The sequence below is a fragment of the Hemibagrus wyckioides genome, linkage group LG09, assembly GCF_019097595.1.
Source record: "Hemibagrus wyckioides isolate EC202008001 linkage group LG09, SWU_Hwy_1.0, whole genome shotgun sequence".
Lineage (NCBI taxonomy): Eukaryota > Metazoa > Chordata > Actinopteri > Siluriformes > Bagridae > Hemibagrus > Hemibagrus wyckioides.
Genome location: NC_080718.1, coordinates 13917578 through 13930921, shown reverse-complemented (window position 1 = coordinate 13930921; position 13344 = coordinate 13917578). Strand labels below are relative to the sequence as shown.

Sequence of the window (13344 nt, the reverse complement as noted above, 5' to 3'; positions counted from 1 at the left end):
AGGCTTCAAACCAAAGAACACTTGAGGGAGATAAATAGAACCATTTTCTATGTTTGTGTGATGTAAACAATTGTAACTTTGTAACATCACATTTGCAGAAAAAAGGCATACTTGGGCTGCTTTCAAGAAAGCAAAAGCTTCTGTTGAAGGTTCTGCATAAAGCTTGGACCAAATGAAGACCACCAGCATGTAGATTTAACCTTTGGGCTAAGACTGTATTGTGGTGCTGGACACCATCTGCCTCATGCAGTGGCATTTTTTCATGATGGTTTTAAGAGATTAGTGTTGACCTTGTAAACAAATGTAGTTTTCACTTTAACCACACAATGTAGGTGATGAACTGATGATTTAATTTATATATTTAATATATTTAATTTTAAATGACTCATTGTGCAGCAAGTGTCTCCTACATTATGCGAGTGGAGGGAGACGTGAACGTAAAGAGAAACCCTGAGGCTTTTAGTTCACATGTGATGAACGTGAGGGGAGGATTTCTACTGACACATGCTCTCTCGAGGTATCAATATTTAATGAACCAACTGTGGTGTAAACTTCAATGTATCACATATCACCAGGTGAAAAACTGCCTGGTCCGGAATGATGTTCTTGGCAGGATATGTGTGAGGATGGAAAAAAAAAGAATCTGCACAATATGTACAACACATATGGTATCATTCGTAAGAAGGTGCACTGTATTCATGGAGCAGTATCGTTTTAGACATCCAAGAGAAGTTCCTTACAAAAAGAATATGCTGTACATGGCAAATTCCTTATAACAAGCCTTGATAAACGATGGAGGCGCAAAATGCACCACTGTACAATAATGCCTCCATACTGTTTTCATTTACATATTCACAAAAGAGAAACAACTTTTTTTTAATTACACCATAGAAGCATAGATGCAATACTTGTGAAAAAGGTAGAAAAAGAACACATTCAGTCATCTTAATCAATAAGTTAATTGCCTGTGGCGTCAGGGCAGGGCGGACTGAAGAAACCGAATAATACAAGCATCGAAACAAAGACGAGCAGAATGAAAAAACAGCAGTCTGAAAGAAATGCCTGTCTCTTCTTGTTTTCTGAGTAGCTGACAAAGAAAATAACGCAACAGGCCAATAAGATAGTCCAAGTTTTTCCCACTTCAGACTTGTGAGCAAGCTGTTTCAAGAAAGAAGTTTCATCATTTAACTAAAAACAAAATGATTACATTTGGTTAAAAAAAAAGAACAATAACAAGACTTGAAAAAATAATAATAATAATAATAATAATAATAATAATAAACAGAATTAGCAATATATGGTAAATATTGAATGCAGTCCTATACAGTCAGGTCAGAGCCTGTTCTGGCCCATAAACCTGAACAAAAACACTGGCTCTAATATAGCGCAATGTTGACCACAGATCCTCTCAGAGATCCTTCCACCACTGAGAACTGGGAAAACACCTCTCCGTTTACCTGCAGATTAACAACAAGGGAGAAGCAGTCATTTTTAAATAATTAATCTTGTAGCAGACCAAGAATATGTTTGAACAAGTTCAAAAATATAACGACAAATAAATGATTAAGAGACCTGTTATCTGTGCTGAAGGGCGGAGGTCACAGAAAGGGTCAGTCAAGTTCATGTACTTCATTGTCCTGCATGGCAGAGGGGGGACGTCCCTGCTCAGGCATTCGCTTGGACATGATGTCCCACTGTGGACCCAGTACTTTAGACTTGGACCCTATGGGTGGTGAAACAGAAGTAAAGAGCAACTGATTAATTCACATATAACAGACCACAAAGCACTTGATGCTCATCAAGGGATAGTCGAAAAGAATTAAACCATAGTGACAGGCCTTTACATCTACATACAATTGAAGACAAAATTATTAGCCCCCCTGTGATATTGTAATTCTTTTTCAAATATTTCCCAAGTGATGTTTAACAGAGCAAGGAATTTTTTTTTTTTTTTTTTTTTTTTACAGTATTTCCTATTATATTTTTCTTCTAGAGAAAATCTGATTTCTTTTGTTTGGCTGAAATAAAATTATTTTTAAAAATGAAAAAACTGCTGAGGTCAAAATGATTAGCCCCCTTAAGGAATTTTTTGTTTGGCTACAGAACAAAACCACTGTTGTCCAATTACTTGCCTAATTAAGCTAACTTGCCTAATTAACCCAGTTAACCTAGTTAAGCCTTTAAATTGCACTTTAAGCCGAGGATTAGTATCTTGCAAAACAACTAGCAAAATAATGTGTACCATCATCATGGCAAAGACAAAAGAAATTAGTTTAGGCTTGAGAAAAAGAATTTTTCATGCTCACAAAGGCGGAGAAGCATATACACGTTTATCAAAGCGTTTTCAAGTGTGAAGAACTACCGTGAGAAGTATTATCAAGAACATTTAGAAACCCACACAGTGGAGAAGACTGGCAGAGGCAGGAAGGCGAAAGATTTCAAAAACTTTGGAAAGAAAACTAGTGAGATAGGTTTCTAAAGACCCAACAACAACTGCCAGGACACTAATGAATGACTTAGCAAAGTCTGGGATTGATGCATCAACGAAGACAGTCACTAGAGCCTTGCACAGGAATGGACTGCGAGGTTGCTGACCAAGAAAGACTGCACTTCTGAAGAAATAACACCTACAAGCTAGACTGAAGTTTGCTAATGACAACCTGGGGAAAAATGATGCATACTGGAAACATGTTCTTTGGTCAGAAGAGACAAAACTAAAGCTCTTTGGCCACAGAGATGTTGCCTATATTTGGAGAAAGAAGGGAGAGGCGTTCAACCCAAAGAACACCGTTCCCACAGTGAAACATGGCGGTGGGGATGTTTCAGTGCGTTTGGAACTGGGAATCTCGTCAGGGATGAAGGAACCATGAAAAAGGAAGACTACAAGAAGATTTTGAGAGACAACCTCAGACAGTCTGCAACAAAACCTGGTCTGAGTCAACGTTTTGTCTTCCAGCATGATAACGACCCAAAGCATACCTCACTTCTGGTGAAGAACTACCTACAAAGGAGCAAAGTGAACGTCCTTGATTGGCCTGCACAAAGCCAAGACAAAAATCCAATAGAAAATCTGTGAGGCACACTAAAGTCCAGAGTTCATGTCAGAAGACCAACAAATCTGGAGTAGCTAAGGAGGAATGGGCTGCCACGCCTCAGGAGACATGCTTGAAACTTGTTGAGAACTACAACAAATGACTAAAGGTGGTTATCAAAAAAAAGGGATACACTACTGACTATTAACATGAGAGGGCTAATAATTTTGACCTGTAGACTTTTTTTTATTCTTGGTTATAATTTTGTTTGTATTACAAACACTCCAACCTTCCTAAATAAACTATTATGTTTAAAAATGCTGTGTTGAAAAAATCTTCTCTCCGTTAAACAGCACTTGGGAATTATTTGAAAAATAATAAAAGATTTTATAGGGGGCTAATAATTTTGTCTTCAACTGTATATATGTGGATCCGTATCTGACCAATACAAGGATGTGTATCATCACTTTCTGTGTTGCTGCTCCATATCACTTAAATAGCTTTTCTCCAAACTGTACAATAACAGCCAAGAGTGACCAATACTGTAAAGGTGGTTGTGGCAAAATATTTAAAAAAGCAAAAACAAAGTGATAAATGAGAGGGAGAGATGTGAGAGAAACAGTGCTGCTCAGAACATAATAGTGACAAATTCATCAGGGAATTACATAACCATTCCAGATCCCTAGATAGAGAAATAACATGACAGAGTGAAGATGAGGATTTCTTACAGAAGCACTGCACATTTGTGTATGATAAGGTTGTAAATAGTATGCATGCTACGTTTATCATCATTCATGTGTGTCATTCAATGGCTCTGATAGTGCTGTTGGTTGGTGTGTGCCTTTTTACATCTGATCCTGATGGAGATCCATGTGAGTCACTGCTGATCTGTTACCATGACAACACTGTCAGCCGTTCAGAGTTGAGAATGGGGGAGAGAGACAGAGACAGAAATGGAAAGACAGAAGAGTGACAATTGTGGACACTGGACACATGGGCAAGAGAAAGAACAGTGAAAAACTGGAAGGAGTACAGACTAAGGGCATCGTAATCCCAATTACACACCAAAAAAAAAAAAAAACACACACAGCTCAACCTGATTTGAAGAAAGCTTTTATGTGGTTTTGAAAAGTAGATTAAAAGGTAAAGATGTGTTTGTTACTGTTAATGAACAATGAATACACACAAACACAAAACCAGTTCTCAGACACCCGTCTCTCTCACCATCTAGGCCATTGTGCTGCTCATAGGTGCGTTTGCCAAGGATGGTGGGTGAGCCATTGTTCAGAATGGGGGAGGACTTGATAGGAGTCAAGCTACCCGTGGATATGGAGGCTCCTCGTGGGGGCTCAGCTTTTGGTGGGCATGGGTGGGCCTCTGTAATTAGGACAGAGAAAGATAATGGTGAAATTGATTACATCAGAATTAACACTCACTTAAAATTTAATTAAAACTGATTTGTTTTGTTTTGTTTCAAGCATGACCACATTAAACATGTGCTGGAACTCCTCCAGATCATCCCAAGAGTCATCCAGTGTACTTTCCAGAGAAACAGTCTAAGATCATTCTAAATTCGAGGGTGTCAAACATATGGCCTGCAGACCAGAATCAGACTGTTAAAGGGTGTAATTTAAGCCACTAAATGAATTTCGATTCTATTTTGTAAGTTTAAATTGGTGTTGTGGACTGTAATTGAATTTAGAGATTTACATAAATAGCTAGTTTGTTGTTCCACTAGAGGGCAAAATAGTAGAAAGCTATATATCAGCTATACTGAAAAAAAAACCAAAGCTCATTGAAGTTACATAATATAAATCCGTATATTGCTTCCATGTGGTTGAATTGAGTAACATTAAAACAATTTGCTTTTGTAATACATTATTTGCTTGCTTATTTTCAGCCATAAATAAAACTGAACACCAAGCTCACACCTGAGCAAAAAGGACTGTATACGGAATATAAAATTATTTTGATTCGGATAATGTACTGCACATTTAAATAAAAAAATAACCAGGTTAAATTGCTTCTTGTCTGTTGGATTGAAACAAGCTAAAAATCTCAAGGAGCTACTAACAAAATTCGGGTCTACATTAGCCATTTTTCAAACATACAAGACTGGTGTTTTGCAACAGCCACATTAGTGCTGCACTATTAGTATTAGTAGACTGACTGTCCACATATTCCTTTTTCCAGTGTAGGTAGACAAAATATAGTAAATGTTAAATCTAAGCTATAACTATGTCCCTTTTTAAAATAACAAACTTGTGGGATTTCACAGCAACAGGAGTGAATACTTGTTCAACCTTTTATAGCTTTATTTTATTTTATATTATATATATATATATATATATATATATATATATATATATAGAGGTGTATGTGTGTGTATGTGTAATATATATATATATATATATATATATATATATATATATATATATATATATATATATATATATATATATATATATATATATATATATACACATATACACATATACACACACACACACACACACTATATTGCCAAAAGTATTCACTCACCTGCCTTGACTCGCATATGAACTTAAGTGACATCCCATTCCTAATCCATAGGGTTCAGTATGACGTCGGTCCACCCTTTGCAGCTATAACAGCTTCAACTCTTCTGGGAAGGCTGTCCACAAGGTTTAGGAGTGTGTTTATGGGAATTTTTGACCATTCTTCCAGAAGCGCATTTGTGAGGTCACACACTGATGTTGGACGAGAAGGCCTGGCTCTCAGTCTCCGCTCTAATTCATCCCAAAGGTGTTCTATCGGGTTGAGGTCAGGACTCTGTGCAGGCCAGTCAAGTTCATCCACACCAGACTCTGTCATCCATGTCTTTATGGACCTTGCTTTGTGCACTGGTGCACAGTCATGTTGGAAGAGGAAGGGGCCAGCTCCAAACTGTTCCCACAAAGTTGGGAGCATGGAATTGTCCAAAATGTCTCGGTATGCTGAAGCATTCAGAGTTCCTTTCACTGGAACTAAGGGGCCAAGCCCAGCTCCTGAAAAACAACCCCACACCATAATCCCCCCTCCACCAAACTTTACACTTGGCACAATGCAGTCAGACAAGTACCGTTCTCCTGGCAACCGCCAAACCCAGACTCGTCCATCAGATTGCCAGATGGAGAAGCGCGATTCGTCACTCCAGAGAACGTGTCTCCACTGCTCTAGAGTCCAGTGGCGGCATGCTTTACACCACTGCATCCGACGCTTTGCATTGCACTTGGTGATGTAAGGCTTAGATGCAGCTGCTCGGCCATGGAAACCCATTCCATGAAGCTCTCTGCGCAATGTTCTTGAGCTAATCTGAAGGCCACATGAAGTTTGGAGGTCTGTAGCGATTGACTCTGCAGAAAGTTGGCGACCTCTTCGCACTATGCGCCTCAGCATCCGCTGACCCCGCTCCGTCAGTTTACGTGGCCTACCACTTCGTGGCTGAGTTGCTGTCGTTCCCAAACACTTCCACGTTCTTATAATACAGCTGACAGTTGACTGTGGAATATTTAGGAGTGAGGAAATTTCACGACTGGATTTGTTGCACAGGTGGCATCCTATCACAGTTCCACGCTGGAATTCACTGAGCTCCTGAGAGCGACCCATTCTTTCACAAATGTTTGTAAAAACAGTCTGCATGCCTAGGGGCTTGATTTTATACACCTGTGGCCATGGAAGTGATTGGAACATCTGATTCTGATTATTTGGATGGGTGAGCGAATACTTTTGGCAATATAGTGTGTATATAAAAACATAAATGTATCCCAATCCCAGTTAATTCCATTTATGGTACAGGTTGTAACTAAAGCATAAATTGGCAAATTTTCTTTTTAGTAATGAACTGCAGCCTATTTATCTGTTTTGTGGGTGATAAATGGCTTTAAATGAGGAGTTGTTGAGGTGTTCCAATTGATTTTTTGGTCCACAACACATGACATGGGACATTGGATGTGCGTATGTGGCGTCTTACCTAGAATGACACCTCTGCTCTAAATTTTCCCTAAACTGTATCCTGGAACGTGTAAATTATGTGAAATATAAGAGATGGAAGAGAGAGAGAGAGAAACAGAACAAAACTGCAGAGGTCATATCCACCCACCCAGATATCTAACCACAGACTCCAGAGGCTTCCGGACGGCATTCCTCAAAGATATGGGCTTTTTGGTCATATCTGGAAACCTCACTGCACCTACACAAAATAAATATAGTATAAAATTTGCCTGCAGTTAAACACAACAGAGCAAAGATGTGAGAAAAACACAATGTATATTAATGGACAGATCATACAAAGTATGAGACTTCTACAACTAACTATTAAGTGCTCATCACCTATAAACACTACATGTGTAAAATCATGCGAGGTAGCAAGCAGGTTCTGAATCTGTCCTTATGTGTAGAGTTATAGTGTAGTAGTGGACAACACTCACATTCCGCTTTGATGGCTGCTGTGTTGACAGGTGTGTAGGGGTGACGAGCCAGAAAGCGAGACTTGAGCAGATCCTGGCAGATACGCCTTGCTGTCCGTGTCAGCTGAGTGGTCTGCAGGTAGAATGCTTGTCTGGTCTTCACTGCAAACTTAGGACTTCCGCCATGCCTCACTGGTGCGCCATGAGGACTCTACCAACCAGAATAACACGAGTGTTTTATCATGTGTAACAACATGCCTCACAACCACAGAGAGCTTAGAGCACTAATTAACCCAGTTATCCATCTATAGTTATATAGATGCAGAGACATGTAAACAATAGAGTGTGCAGTGTGAAAACAGTAAGATGAGGACCGAATACATGTCTTAAGGTAACTCATTACCTTATACTCAAACAGATATTTAATGAGAAGCCATCAGCAAAATGCATTGCTGTTCAAGTTTCATGGGGATTTTTTGAGGCCACATAAGACACCTAAATATATTTTCAGGCATACTGGAAACATTTTGTATGAACGTTTCTATGCCATTGTGTACTATAAATAGTGAGTGGTGTGTTCATGTGAAAAATTACAATAAGAACATATGCAGAATAAAGTGTGGAATGTTGGACAATTCATGCACTCACGGCTTTGCTTACATAAGAGAAGAAGAGAGGGGCTTCTCTCCAGGTGATTACTATGCTGATGGTGACTGAGGTCATGATGGGCATAAAATGTCATGCTGACAAACAGAAAGTACATAGTGCATCATGTAACTGCATATTGTAAAGTACATAATTTGGAGCACAATGTACATTTTGGGGCCCAAATATGACAGAACAGTGCTGAGTCTCATTTATGCTGAGTAGGGACAGGGTATGTCTTTGTAATTTTGTATCATTTCAAATGTGATTGATCATTTTTCTAATTTGTGCGCGCACACACACACACACACACACATACTTGCTTCATTTATTTATTCTCTACAAATGACTGAATGTGTGCAGGCTATCACATTATCGTTAAAAAGCCGTTGGTTGCTTGTCTCCTGCTGGCTGGCTATTGTCTTAATGACATTGTCGGGAATTTAGTAGAGTTATTTATAAACTGTGAATTTAAATGTGGATATGTAAGATGAAAGTCTTGTGAAAAGAAATGGCGTAACTATTATAATTTCACAATTCAAGCTGCCTGTTACTTTGAAATGAAATACCTTTACATGGTGAATTAGTAACCTACTCTTGAAATAATTTTGTTGTCCTTATTTGACTCAGTAGCAATGTATGTAAAAGAGCTCTGTGCTGCTGAAAGTCATGCACACCATGTTGTTGCGGTTGGGTCCAGGTCGTTCTCCATCCAGTCTCGTGGGCATCTTCAGGCCACCGTACTTCTTCCAGTAGGTCCAGCAGGAAGCACACAGTCTGCACTGCATGTTGGTAGGGCCCCATGAGTACCACTGATATGAGCTGGTGGCTACACACACACACACACACACACACACACACACACACACACAGAGAGTGTGAGTGAGTGAGTGAGTGAGTGAAAGGCCAAGGTTTTTTGCATGAAACCTTTACATACAATTTCCAAGGGCTAATCAAATGAGAGTAAGAGTGAGAGACTCACTGTAGCAGCTCTCACATGCACGGCCCAGTCCTGCTGGTTGACTCACTGCCCCGGGTACTGCCCCAGGTATTGCCCCAGGTATTGCCCCGGCCCCATTCACCAGCCCTGGCTTCATGCTGTTCACACTCAGCTGGTTTGGATTGGGCTTGTTGCTGCACACGCAAAGCACAGTCGCACGCGGATTAAGCTTGTGCATAATCAAACTGACACTTCACTTAAAGCTTAGATGTAAATGCTTGTATATCGAGGGATGCCCTCTGACCAACTGTACTCACTAGTTAGGGATATAGACCTGCTTCAGCTTGCTCTCTGCTTCCGCTGCTTTTAACCGTTTCTGTAAGAAGCAATACAAAGAAAATAACTTGAGATTAACCCCACACCCCCCCAGGAATAACAGTGGTATTCTGTCAACCAACCATACCTGTTGAACGTATCTGTCTGTGGTTTTCCACATGTAGTAATACTCAATTATGCTAGTAAGCGATTTCCAGGGAAGCTGAAAGAGACAGAGGATTTATTTTATTTGCCTTCAACAGGAATCTTGTTTTCCCATTTCCCACATCTTTAAGGAAGACTATGGTATGTTCCTTCAACATCATGTGTGTAAAAAAAAAATGGTCAAAATGTGTTCAAATATCTATGGTCAACAGTCCAAAGAATGTTTCTAAATGGAAATATTCATATGGATATACATATTCATTTTTTCTTCTTAAACATAATGATGTTTTCATGAACTTTGATTTGAATCTATAGGGCATTATTTCCAGTAATTTTCCTCCACTCCTTGGCTGTCTCTCTAAAGCCCTCTGATATATTTTCATATTCTTCACCAGCTATGTGAAAGGTCAGTATTTCTGTTACAGGTTTCAGATGAAACGTTTGCAGCAAAACATTGCAGCAAACTGACAGCAAATGTCTTGAGAGGTCACTCATTTGAACATTTCATGCCTTAAATAGGACTTAAAAAGCAAAAGGTGTTTGACTGTTATGTCCTTAGATATTGTCTTGCGCATGTTCAAATAAAGTAACAATTTTAAGTTATAAAGTATAGATACTTAATAAAGTAACAAATTAAGTTTGCTTTGTGGATACAGGCTAAATTAAAGGTGCAATTTTTGCACTCATTTGTATCTAAACCATTCTAATGCAGGAACAAAGAAGAAAAAATAAGGCACAAACCCACTTCTAGTTTTCCTCTGTCTACTTATATAATATGGTTTTAGTTCCATAAAAGTGGGTGTGCAAGCTTTCTCGATGTGGCTCCTCCTTGTCGCTGATGTGTGTGTGTATATAGATAGATATATATATATATAGATAGATAGATAGATAGATAGGAGATAGATATATAGATAGATGGATAGATAGATGGATATATAGATAGATATACATACACACACACATACACACACATACACACACATACATACACACACACATACACTAAATCACCAGCAGGTGGCAGAATTAGAAGACACGCTCTACTGCAAAAGGATAGGACATCTGTGGACAGACCAGTGAGCTGGTGCTGTGTTTTGCCTATAATCTCTTTCTCTCCGTCTCTAAATGCTATACTACTGTAAACTCACAAAATCCTGCTGGATATCGGTAAAGTCTTTGCCATATTTCTCCAGTGCCTCCTCAAACAAGTTGGCCTCCGAGGCACTCCATTCTTCCATCTCGTCTCGACAGAGTACAGGGCCACCCTGAGGCACCAAAGCAGCGATCGCTCGTGTCATGTCATAGCCGTTGTTATGCAGTGTGTCCATAGCATGGAACTGAGGAGCAAAAGGAGAGGTGAATAAAGTCAGGACACTTAAAACAGTGAATACTAATCATCTGCACTCCAGCTTCACAACTCTCCCAGAAAAAGCATCATTTTTCACAGATAGATAAATCACACATGATCTGCACAAACATTTTTAGATCAGCACATTCAAAGAGGCCAAAAATATGTCAGAAGGAACTTTTCAGAACACAGCCCTCGAAAGAAATCATACTACTTGGTAATGACGACTATTTAACTAATCTATAGACCTACAAATATCGCTAGGGATGGATTAAGTCTGGTAATTTTCAGATGTGTGTGATCAAAAGCTGAAAAAATATTCAGGACTCCAGCAGGAGTTGGCAGAAGGGCCAGAGAATTCATCAATGGTGGTTCCTCAGTAAGAGGGAAGCTGTATTTTTCTCTGATCAACCAATTTTTTAAATATTCATTATTTACTTGCGGGTAACATATTTATTAACTACATGTGGGATAGAAAAGAAAGAAAAGACAACAAAATACACAGGCAAAGCAGAGCAAAGCCACAACATGTAATGGAATAAAAAACCTAGTCACTCACAAAGAGTAAATGTTTTGAATGGTACAAACAGAGGAAGAAGGAGAAAGTAGAACTACTATTTTATGTAATAATTATATTTAAATTGTCCAGTCTGCTTCAATGGTGAGCATCCTCACGAAAAACAAAAACAAAAAAACAGAATTAACAAGCAAAGGCACCATAGTAAATATAGTATAGTAATATTTATTGTTTATTTATTGTTCATTATTGTTGACTTGTGAGGTTGCTTTTTCTGAAATCTGGCTGGGTTTTGCACGCTAGTATAACATCAGCTGCATCGCCCTGATAATGCCTCGACGAGGCCGCCCCGTTAGTGTCTTAATGACGCCCTGTTAATGATTCATTTTTCAAGACGTGCTATTTTTAACTTTATGGAAAAAAAATTAATAATGCTTTAAACAACATGCAGGGCCCAGATGTCTCTTGAAGAAAGCAAATGAAAAATCACTGTTTCTTATTCACACAAATAGTGTAATGATTCATAAAGACATTGCAGGAAACTATTTGTGAAAGTCTATTCAGAAAAAAAAAAATGTAATTTCATGTCAGTTACTTATATCTAGATTACAGCAGTGTGTGTTTCTCAGGTTCAGAGGGTATGTATTTGCTTGTGTCCATTACCCATTGGCTCCTGGGTTATATGCTAAATAAATGAGTGGCATCTAGTGGCAGGTGAGGGTTGTTGAGGGTGACTCCACAGAGTCACAATATAACCCATAGGTGGCTTTTTTCTTTCCTGAATACAGGGCAAATTATTTCTCTTGCTTGTTTGAGTCAGTCCTGAAATGCTACCTTTCTAAAGTGGCTTTGAACATTTGTCCCAAAATATCTTTTTATCCTCAGTCAATATACAACGCTCTTTAAAAAAAAAAATAATAATAATTTGATGATTATATAGGTTATGACTGCACTACAATGGTCATAGTTAAAGATATAAGATTACTGAAAACAAAAGCTGTCCTTTCCTAATTCTCCATATTGCTCTAACCCATTTTGATCAAATCTGCCTGGGTAATCATGATGCTCGACACCATTATGAGTAATTCTTCATGGACAATTGGCAAAGCACAGATGACATTAGAATGCGTTTCATGTGCCAGACCAAAGCGTGAAGTACTGCGGAAGCAGGATGTAGCGTGCAGTGAGTGAGCGCGCGAGTGTAGGTGGTGCCGTACCAGTGTGATGTCTCTGGAGGCAGCTGCAGCGCTCATGTGTAGACTGGGCTGCCGAACTGAACTGCTGCAGTCCAAAGCTCGCGCAAACGTACCCACAGACCTGTGGGAGGGAAGGAGAAACAAAAAAAGGGCAGAGATAGAAAGAGAGTGAGCAGAGGAGAAAAAAAGAATGAATGAGAACTGTAAGTGTCTTCCTGTAATACAGCATCACTGTTTAGATTTAATCAATAATTCCAAAGGAAATGTGCCTTATTTCGTAGTGTCTGTCACCATGTTGCTCATTCCAGACAAACATCAACAGAGAAAAATCCAAAACGCTTGAGGTACTTACCGAGCCACTACCAGAAACTGGTCGATTTGTTTCTCTGTAAGAGGACTGTTGGGATCCCAGACTTTCTCCTCTAGTTTGGCCAGCTCCCTGCCATCCTCCTCTCCTAATGAACCGAGAAGCACAAACACAGCAGTCATCTAAAGAACAGCTGGATATCAAGATTAGACTCCCACTCTGCTACAGCTCTGCATGCTCTTTCCTTCTGCAAGCGCTTCATGTTATTCATCCATGTCGATCAGAGTTCTCAGTCAGACACCGTGAACACACTAGCATTAGTTGCAGAAAACAAAAAGGACATGGTTACATGTTCACATGAACAGATATCTGGAGCCAAAATAACATTTGATACTTAATTAGGTAAGATTTATATCACAGAATCTTCCATACTAGTCTAGATCAGCAGTTCT

The 13344-nt window shown here is 39.1% G+C and overlaps 1 protein-coding gene across 3 annotated transcripts in view; it reads right to left on the bottom strand.

Moving 5' to 3' along the window:
• Positions 1 to 510: 510 nt before the first annotated feature.
• mta1 (metastasis associated 1) overlaps positions 511 to 13344 on the bottom strand; it is a 34751-nt gene continuing 21917 nt past the window's right edge. Inside the window, exons 7-18 of one of the 3 annotated variants that reach the window (XM_058399353.1) lie at positions 12938 to 13040; positions 12607 to 12706; positions 10673 to 10861; positions 9508 to 9582; positions 9362 to 9420; positions 9087 to 9238; positions 8782 to 8933; positions 7481 to 7670; positions 7153 to 7236; positions 4257 to 4409; positions 1573 to 1723; positions 511 to 1457 (exon numbers count right to left, since the gene is read on the bottom strand). In XM_058399353.1, coding sequence (XP_058255336.1) covers positions 1611 to 1723; positions 4257 to 4409; positions 7153 to 7236; positions 7481 to 7670; positions 8782 to 8933; positions 9087 to 9238; positions 9362 to 9420; positions 9508 to 9582; positions 10673 to 10861; positions 12607 to 12706; positions 12938 to 13040 — 1370 coding nt within the window. In that variant the 3' untranslated portion in view covers positions 511 to 1457; positions 1573 to 1610. Of the gene's footprint in view, positions 1458 to 1572; positions 1724 to 4256; positions 4410 to 7152; positions 7243 to 7480; positions 7671 to 8119; positions 8203 to 8781; positions 8934 to 9086; positions 9239 to 9361; positions 9421 to 9507; positions 9583 to 10672; positions 10862 to 12606; positions 12707 to 12937; positions 13041 to 13344 lie in introns of those variants that run through there. The other 2 variants (XM_058399352.1, XR_009205782.1) reach the window with 2 other exon arrangements.